The sequence below is a fragment of the Centroberyx affinis genome, unplaced genomic scaffold, assembly GCF_046629955.1.
Source record: "Centroberyx affinis isolate AG114_WGS23_722 - 3 ecotype Tasmania unplaced genomic scaffold, CSIRO-AGI_Caff_v1 ptg003533l_1, whole genome shotgun sequence".
Taxonomy (NCBI): domain Eukaryota; kingdom Metazoa; phylum Chordata; class Actinopteri; order Beryciformes; family Berycidae; genus Centroberyx; species Centroberyx affinis.
In genome coordinates, this window is record NW_027281476.1 from 50,846 (window position 1) to 60,879 (window position 10,034).

At 45.6% G+C, this 10,034-nt stretch overlaps 1 protein-coding gene across 1 annotated transcript; it reads right to left on the bottom strand.

Annotated features, from left to right (window-relative positions):
* Nucleotides 1-4,935: 4,935 nt before the first annotated feature.
* On the bottom strand, nucleotides 4,936-9,402 carry sox10 (SRY-box transcription factor 10). Its single transcript, XM_071539957.1, has 3 exons — nucleotides 8,957-9,402; nucleotides 6,100-6,368; nucleotides 4,936-5,717 (listed from the first exon to the last, which is right to left on the bottom strand). Exons 1-3 carry the CDS (start codon nucleotides 9,400-9,402, stop codon nucleotides 4,936-4,938), a joined length of 1,497 nt encoding a protein of 498 aa, XP_071396058.1.
* Nucleotides 9,403-10,034: the final 632 nt, after the last annotated feature.

Below are 10,034 nucleotides of genomic sequence, written 5' to 3' on the forward strand. Positions count from 1 at the left end.
CCATGTCTCATTCATATCTCTTACAGCACACACTGACACAGAGGTTTGTAATAAGTGTGTATTTCTGTGTCATGTTCCTGAATAACAAGCATACGTGTTTCAGGCTTGGTGGCAGAGCAGAGTCGCTCTTGCATAACCCAAATACATTTATCTAATTCTTTCAAGTTTATCTGAAGAACATTAACTGTAGTTTGAACTTAAAACTATCATTGATGTCACAATCAGTCGTGTTTTTTTTTACCCAGTTGTCAAAAAAAGATGGAGCAGGTTTCCCACTGCAGCTGATGGATAAAGGTTGTAACTGTCATAATGCTCCCTGTCTCACCCCTCTCTCTCCCCATGCAAACACGTACGCACACACACAAAGCAGGGAAACAATCACTTTATTGTTTAGGGGAAATGGGTTGTTGCCCAGGCGGCCAGAAGCCCAATGCATGATGGAAGATAGAGGGGGGTGAAAGTTTGCTAGTAAGAGAGGATTAGCAGCTTTGTTGTAAGGGAAGCTGTGTAATGATACTCCAGCTTCTGATGGATAGAGGGATGAATTATATGAACAGTATGTATGCATGTGCTTTTATTTTAACCATACAGCCATGCAATAAGAAAGTATACAAATATACATCATCCGTCAGCGGTTGACAGAAGTACAGTTGTGGAGCAAAATAGCCGAGATGGAAACAACTTCTTCTACCATGATGTGGATGAATACAGTGAATAAATGAATAAATGTCATTTACAGCTAAATAAAATTAGAAAAAAACATGTCTGTGTCAGTGTGTTCTATCTCGCAAATATTTTTTTTAAATCACCGGGTAAAGCCCAGTTTACACTTGTTATCCACGGATTGCCTGGTGCTGCGTTTTACTGATTTATTGTGAATCGCTTTAATCTGTGAATCTTTTGATAAGGAGAGGGAGCGCCTCAGGGTGGCACAGCGCTCCTTTCACGGGACAGAGGGGGCAAAGCATGTGACCGTCACCACCAGCAGCCACACAGAGGACACTAGCAGGCCGCTCTTCTTCTTCTTCTTCTTCATCAACATCAACACATCTGATATGTTTGATATACCAACTGAGCCGCATAAGAACACATCTTTTATGCATTCTAGAGGACCGAGGAGTGGACAAACACATTTTGTTTTTGTTTTCTGATGGTTTCCATCTCCAAAATGTCTGTTTTAATATCTTTATGCAGCATGTTATGCTCAGAGACCATAAGCAGCTCAATCTCTATGGTTCTGCCAACTTTGTGCCAAATCCAAGGCTTTCTGATGATTAGTTAGTCTCATAAAGTGCAATATCACACATAAAAATAATCACTAAAACAATCAGAAGTTGAACACATGAACAGAATGAGATGAAATACTGCAATACTTGGTTCAGAGTTCACCAGACCTCCAGTGGGTCAGAGAGCCTGTGAGGTACACAGCACAAACACAACCTTTCCACCCAGCTAAGAAGCCTTTTGAACCCTTATTCTTCTTGTATTCTTCTAGTTTGTATGGTGGCAGGGCGGCCTGATGGCTAGAGACACTGTCCTGAAAGGTCACAGGTTTGACCTCTGCAACTGCCAGTTTCCTTCAAGGAGTGTCAAGGAGCGGGACTCTGCTGTACTCCTACCTGTTCCTGGGTCTGCTGCTCCTGCCTGATGTGCCATGCTGTGTTATGTGACAGTCTGCTGCTCTAAATTCATGTAAATAAATAAATAATTCGCCCTACAAGTCTTCTTTCTGGTTAACTCTCTCTCTCTCTTACTTTTGGAATGTTTTAATCCCATTACAGTTCCAACCTGAGAAGGGAGGGGTGTTTTTTTTCACTCGAGGGGGGTTGAGAGGAGTCGGGTGGGCAGTGGGGGTTGTGGGGTCTATGTGCCGAGAGTATGAGAGTCCCTTTGTATCCCGGCGAAGCTACAGGCCAGGCAGTTATGGGTATGGCTCCCTCATTGCCCCGGTTCCCTCCTCCCCCAGCTCCCTTTCAATGGCCCTCTTTGTCTTTCCAAAGTATCACACAGCCGATTAAATAGAGGGAATTAGGAGTCAGGCTTAACCCGCAACACACACATAGCCACACACACACACGCATGCACAAATGCACACTTTAACAAACTTGAAATATGCATATAGGCATGCATAACCAATCGCACTCTCATCCAGGATTAGCTGAAGTGCAATGGGACCAAGAGCGATGCTGTCTGTAGTGTGATATGAACTTTCAGCCACTGTCGACCGCACACTGCACAATATGAGAGGGGATGAATGAATGGGGGTCTGATGATGCTCCTGTAATGTAATGCATCCCTCCCACAGTCTCATTCAGTACCTGCACATGCATCGTCACTCATGTCCAGCTCTCCGCTAATGGCCGATGGCGAGCTGTGGATTGTCCGGTCCCAGCCGGCCAAACTGAATTATCCCCCAGTTGAACAGATTATGCTGAGAATGCGAAGCACTGACTGAGTCACTGGATGCCATGGACGCTCGCCTTTGTGGCATTGTATAATTTATAATGACACTGCGTGAAAATGTCATCGCAAACAATAGACATATTTCTATAATCAGCCACACATTTTGTTTGTTGTTTGAAAAATTTGAAGATTCAGAAAATGATCTTTAGTGACAGTTATTTTCATCCTTTTAAAGTCCTGTCCCATTGTAACAAGGTCTCAGGAGACAGACTTGTATAAAAGCAGAAAGAATACAGCTTTATTTAGTGTGAGAGAAGAAGATCATTAGTCATCGTCACATGTTTCAGCTTTCGCTCCCGCTATTATTTACAAGTTGTTTTGCTGCGCTGTGCTGGCAGCAGTTATACAAGAGTGGGAAATACAAAACAGTAAAATGGCAATAACAGTCAAAATGTTTTCTTCGTGATGGAGAAAAACAGTGAACAGCGCACACAAACAAAATACCAGCAAATATAAATAATAAATGTAATATTCATAGCAACAATAGGTATTTCACACATAGCAATTAGGATGTAAAATGAACTCTGCTCTGCCTCTTGTGCTGGAGGTACATGGTTAAATAAGAATGTTAAGATCTGATGGACCAGAGAGTAAAACAAGCAGTACCAAATGCATATGGTATGGATTTGTGTCAAATAGTGATACAGAATATGTGATATACATAAAAATAAAGCAAATAAAATGAGTAATTGTTTCACGTTCCAAGGTGGAGGACATGAAACCTGAGTTACAGGCGTGTTGTTAAGGATGCAAGGGGGAGAGATTACTTTCCATATGCCAAAACATAGTCAGCCATAGAGACCAAATACAGATGAGACATCACAGACACGAATTTCCCAAAGTGAGCAACTGATCCGGTGATAAAATAAAGTCTGAACCTTTGAAAAAAACAAACAGGTTTTTAACATGACATACAGATTGTTGGCTTCTCTGTTGCAGGCATTTCAGTAAGGACAAGGCAAATTTAGGATTTCATGTTTTTTAAACTTATCAACTCCTACATCGAAGTTTTTACTCGCTCAATCTCTGGCAACTGTGTTTCAATATTGGCATCTCACACAGAGAAATTGTCCTAAAATGGTAACAAAAATTACACAACTACAATCAACAAATCTGACATTTCACATTGAATACTGTACTATATACAAATTTTGAATGCACAAAGAAAATGCAAAGGCAGTGGTGCAGACTTTCAGTGGAGATAATAATGGCAAAAAGCATTTGACAGTATTAATAATACAGTAACTTGTTAAAACAATGAAAAAAAAAGTTTGTATTATGTATTCTAAGGTACATAGAGACCATAGTTTTGGTCAATGAAAATGGATTATCTATACAGTATAAATAGAATTGTCCATCATCATGAATGTCCTTCATGAATACATCAAATACTTCTGAAAATCATCACACTCATCAGTGCCATATTGTGAAAAATCCAAAATATTAACTTGAGGTTGATACCAGTACAATACAGTTTTGAGTAAGGTACAATAAGTCACATTGGACAAATGTTGTCAGCTAAGAGAAAACTAAATTGCTACATAATCTAAGGTAGTGTCAGATGTCATGTTGGGAGAAACATCTATAAAATCAGTTTCTTCTCTATATGAAATAAAGTTTTGGTCTCAAAACTTTGGTCATCTTACAAATAAAACATCTCTAGAATCATACCTCATATCTCATCTGTATGCATGAATATATATTTTGAATTTCAAGCACATTCAATAAGCTATCCTGATATTAGTCAATGATATATATATATTTTTTATCATTTTATCATTTAGCTGTTTTCTGACAACGTGAATACTTCTTAACCTCATCAAGGTTTGATGGCATTTTTGCTCCATGAGCCCTCACCATGTGTAAAAAATGTATTTGAAGTGAACACAGAACAATATTTTGTATTGAATAAGGAACAAATGTGCCTCTGAAACCACAACAGAATGCTATAAAATATTGTTATATTGATTACCAAAACAATACAAAACTAACATCTGTTTGATACCAGGTTAAACTTGCCTGAGAAGTGAATGGGCTATAGCCAACTAGTTTGGCACTCCATTCTTCCGATACCATAAAACCATTTAATATAGAATGAGTTTGGCTCACTCTGTCACAGCCTCCTTAATGAGGATCCAAACCCCCCAAAGGTTTCTTTCACGGTTTCGATCTTGAAGTAATACATTCTCTGACTACACTGTGTTACCCCAGATGATCAACCGTGCTTCAAAAGCGCCGAGCTCCAAGCTCATCCTTGGGCTGTGATGGCCTTTCTGCGTCTGGGCAAGACCAGAACAGGGTTCCTCCCCTCCTGCCTCCCCAGCCGACTCCCCCAGTGCCTGTCCACTCCCCCCAGCCCAGACCCCCAACGCCCCCAACACCCCCAACACCCCCCACACCGCTGCTGCTGCTCCTCTGTGGGTCGGACATAGGGGCCGAACCTGCGCCGGCGCCCTCTGGTCTCGGTGTCTGTCATGGCCGGGACAGCGTGGTGTAGACGGGCTGTTCCCAGTGCGTGGGGCTGTGCGACTGGGGCACGCTGGCCGGGTCGGTGATGGCGGTGTACAGCGGCCTCTGGGACGGTCCCATGTAGGAGAAGGCCGAGTACAACCCCGAGGCCTGGCCGGAGTGGGCGTAGTACGACCCCGAGGCCTGGTGGTCCGCGTACTCGGCGAACTGCGCCCGGGACGCCAGCGAGGGGAAGGCGGAGCTGTAGTGGGGGAGGCTGAGGGGGGTGTAGGTGACGTGGGACCCCGCCGACGCCGCCTCTGAGAAATGCCCCCCGGGACCTCCGGCCTCGCTCTTGATCTGGGCCTTGGAGGGGTCCGAGCTCAGAGGGGAGGGGTGATGCTGCTGCTGCTGCTGCTGCTTGGACAGCCAGGCCGCCGAGTGTCCGCTGGCCGCCGCCAGAGCCGAGGAGATGCCGTAGGCGTAGGGGGAAGCCGAGGAGCCCGCCGCCGCCGCCCCCGCCCCGGCGCCCTGCCCCACCCCCGGGTGCCCGTTGGGAGGGAGGTACTGGTCAAACTCGTTGACGTCAAAGGGTTCCATGTTGGCCATCACCTCGTGGCTCATCTCGCCGATGTCCACGTTGCCGAAGTCAATGTGAGGTTTCCCAGAACCCGAGCCTCCCTCCGCTCCCATTGTACCGCGGGAGCCGCCGCTCCCAGCACCCTCCCTCTTCCCCTCCCCAGACTTCCCAGACTGGAGCTCTGTCTTGGGGGTGGTGGGTGGAGTGGGAGGACTGTGGCTCTGGCCTGTAGAGACACAAAAATAAACATTTAGTTACACTTCTTTTTCTTTGTACAGTGACTTGAATAGGTGTGTATCTATTATTACATATAATTACACTACCAGTCAAAAGTTTGGACACACCTGATTGAATGTACTATGTTTTTCATTATCTTAAAGCCATCTTGATCTAAAGGCTTATGCTTAAATGCTAAGCCTTTGCTTTTACATTCCATTTGTGTTATTTTATAGTTTTGATGTCTTTACTATTATTTTAAAATGTGAAAAATAGTAATAATAAAGAAAAATGCGTGTGTGCAAACGTTTGACTGGTCGTATATGCGTCACACTATTCTATGTGCGGCAGTGCCGTGTCAGTGGGGTGGTGGGAGGGAGCCTGCGGCCCACCTGCAGCATGAGGGTGGTGCCCATCGGCCAGAGGGGACCCGGCTCCCCCACTGTGGGCCACGTCCAGGTGGAGGCCCTTGTAGTGGGACTGGCTGTGGCTGACCTCACCCTCCGAGTGGCCGTCGGCCTCACTTCCCGACCCGGAGCCGGGCTTGCCGTTCTTGCGGCGCCGCGGCTGGTACTTGTACTCCGGGTAATCCTTCTTGTGCTGCTTCCTCAGCCGCTCTGCCTCCTCGATGAACGGCCGCTTGTCGTTCTCATTCAGGAGCCTTGGGTGAAGAGGGAATATGTAGGTAGGTGGGTTTATTGATGGAATGAAAAATAGGGGTATCTCTTGACACATTTCTACCAAGAATCAGAACCGCATTAGGTCACATTGTTGGTTTTAAGCTGCAGCATATACTCTATGAGTGATATGAAAAATGTGTTGAACTCCATTTTCGGCAGCTTTTCTGTTGGTGTAAGGAAATGATCGTCATCTGAGAACATTTAGAGCGTGTGTGTTTGGTAACGCGAAGACTAAGAAATGCACGTTAAGATAACAGACATGCAGGGCTGAATTCTTTAACGCTCAATATTCTGGACGGGGTCAATAACCTTGACCAGCACCAATCAAACATCCTCCTATGTAATTTGGCATGTGGTCCGTGTGCTAATGGAATAGGAAATTACATTTAAGGAGCCAATGTCTGGATTCAAGAGCATCAAAGAATATCAACACACGGCATATGGGTCGAAATGATCTCTCCCTGATGACAGTGATATGCCTCATTGGCAACATATTTTTCACATAATCAACGTGATACATTTTCAGTGCATATTAATACATTTACTAACGCATATGCAATGTGTCAAATTGCCTTTTGTTTTTCTCCAGGTAGCCCACTCCACTACGTCCGCACAGCTGCAGCTAAAGTTATGCCTGCCAGGGGGTTTTGACTGCTGGACAGTAATGCAATTATGAAGGCCAAAGATGCATCCTGTCTGCAAACACGAAACCAAGATCCATATAACTATTACTGGCAGGACTGGCATGGGAAAACCCTGACCTTTCTCAGTCTCCCAGTTCATCATGTTTCTGGGCCAATTAACCAATCATGCCTGAGCCCAAGGTCAAGTCTTCATCAAATTAATCCATGGTCCTTACAAGGTTAATGAATTAGCCCTCTCTGACCTTCTCATCCACAAATAGTGAGTATTCTGTATGAGGAAGCAGCGAGGAAGGAGGGATACGGAGCGGAGGAGACACAGGATGTTCTGGCAGAATTTGAACCGAGGCCAGCAGTGGCACATGTGTTCACAGAGGCAGGGAAGTTAACCACTGGCCCAACACTTAAGCATGCGATCTGACAATGCAAAGGCTCTTTACAATGTTGGCCATAAAGACTCACTTTATTCTGGCTGACCTGAGAATATTGCTGATTTTGAAATACAGTTCATCAAATAAGTGCAATATTTGTAGAGGCAAAATACAGTCTGATTTTCTAAACCATTCAAATGTTGACTACATGCTGTGTATATTGAGAGTGTGGAGCTATATACCACTGCGTGAATGAATGAATAAATGAATGATTGAATGCATGAATGAATGGAAAAACATTCTGTCGTTGGTGCTGCAACAATCTGAGCTGTAAAACTGAGCTGAGGGGTTTGGAAAAAGCCCAGTAATTCCCTCAGGAGCCATTTGCTCCGACTAAATGGCTGAGAATTAAGTGGTCTATGAAATTAGCCTGGATTCAGGAACATGTGACCACAGCACACTCACCCTACATCAGATACGTCCTCTCTCGACAAGTGTTTCTCAACCGGTGGGCTGTGACCATAAGATCAACTTATATGAGGGAATACTGTGTTATTTGGTCAGGACTTCATGGACAAAGTCACATTTATGTCGGGATACAACAGAATCAGTTGAGCTTTACTCGCAATTTTTAAGACTTTAAATCCATGAAAGACTGAAAGAGTAGAAAGTAAAAAAGGAAGGAAAGGGAGAAAAAACAATGGAGAATTGGGGCACAGGGGGTCAAAGGTCAATTGATTGCGGATCTACTACTTTGCCCTACTTTGCACTTGTGACCTTAGAAAACATAATCTTTTTATTAATTATTTGGGGAAATGTCGGAACAACATGCCAGGATTGCTTCATCCAGATGCAGATACTTCTGAAAATTGAACTGGTAACACTTTATTTGGCTAGTCCAATGTTGATACTCAACGAACTATCAGGTGACAGAGTAGTTGGTCAACAAAGAGTCAATTGTGTATTTGCTGTATTTCTGCAGACTAAACCTAAACCTGACCTTAGCCTAAACCCAACCCTGCCCCCGAACCCACTTTAAACCCGGCACAGGGTGGTTCCTTTCTGAAAATACATTGGATCCAACAATTCTGCTTCCAGCTCTTGGTATGTTGTGCCAGTACCTTACGGGCTTCTTCCAGCCAAAATAAATGTATTATTCACAAATTCCTAAACCCAACCCTAACCTCAACCTATTTCTGTCCCTAACCCCAACCTTAAGATTAACCCTAACCAAGACAGTGAATATCTATACTAGTGGCATCGCTAGAGGCTTTCTTTCGGGCCAAATGTTTTGAGATTATAAATCAAGTTTTAGATGTATGCTGCTTGATTTAAGACCTGTGTATGGTCAAAGTGGACCAGATTTGATTTTGCTGTTGAAATTAATTTTTTTCCCCCTGGACCCCCTCACTATGCCTCCTAACTGCCTCATGTTCAGAAATCCTAACAACGCCCCTGCCTCCTGAAACTCAGTAGACTTGTTAGTGACCCCTAACAGTCACTTGATAATAGTTTGAGTATCAGCACTGGACCGTCCAGATGAAGCGCCTCCCTCACCTCCACAGCTTCCCCAGGGTTTTGCTGAGCTCCGCGTTGTGCAGGTGCGGGTACTGGTCGGCCAGCTTCCTCCGCGCCGCCTGCGCCCACACCATGAAGGCGTTCATGGGCCTCTTCACGTGCGGCTTGTTCTTGCTTCCGGTGTTCACGCGCACGGGCATGGGCACCAGGGTCCAGTCGTAGCCGTTGAGCACCTGGCTCACCGCCTCGCGGATGCCGATGGGGAAGCGGTCCTCCTCGTCGTCGGATTTGCCGGAGGACCTGCCCGCCGCCGCGCAGGACGCGCTGTCGCCCAGACCGGCCAGCTGGGGCTGCTGCTGCCCGTGAAGAGGCGAGTCCCCGCCGCCGGCGGCACCGGAGGAGTGACCCGGTGACAGGGAGCGGCTGTCGTCCGAGACCCCCGGACTCAGCTCCACGTCCGATAAGCTCTGCTCCTCTCCGGACATCTTCCTAAAGATACAAGCCTCCAGGTGCGCAGAGGGTGCAAGGCTACTGTTGTTCCTATCCGCTCAGCTCTGCTGGCACGCGCCCTATTCCTCTGCTTTCCTCTAGTGAAGGAGACAGCTAGACTGGCTGAGTGTAGGCTGACTGCTGTCTGACCTCTCGGCTCCCTCTGCTCTCTTCTATTGTATAAACTGCCAGTCTGTCTCTACTCTCAGCCTCCGCTGCAGGACTCTATTAGGGTTCCACATTAAAGTTCTTTCCATCCGTGTTGTTGGTATCATAGGCTCAGTGCGCACCTCGGACCCCAGTTTACTCGCCGGTTCGCACCTCTCTGCGCCAAGCCCACCCAGTCTCAATTCCTTCCTTACTTCCCCTTCTCTGTCCTCGGTTTGTCCTGCGGGTGATCAGTGCGATATGAACTGGTGAGGACCTGAAAAGACACAAAGTGATGAGAAGCGTCAGTTCCAAAACTTCACCCAAGACATGATGACTGCATTTCTGGCAACGAGATGTTATTATTTGGTCAGTGTCACCAAACTAGGGCTATTGGTCCTGGATGCTCCTCTGGTATGACCTTTTTAAGATGTGGCTTCCAACTAAATCCCCTGGTGATTTTGCATGATCTTTGCCATTA

Coding starts and splice junctions, on each gene's coding strand:
- sox10 (XM_071539957.1), bottom strand. CDS start 9,402: ATGTCCGGAGAGGAGCAGAGCTTATCGGACGTGGAGCTGAGTCCGGGG. Junction 6,369..8,956: donor ACCCTGGGGAAGCTGTGGAG/GTGAGGGAGGCG, acceptor TCTTCACCCAAG/GCTCCTGAATGAGAACGACA. Junction 5,718..6,099: donor GCACCACCCTCATGCTGCAG/GTGGGCCGCAGG, acceptor GTGTCTCTACAG/GCCAGAGCCACAGTCCTCCC.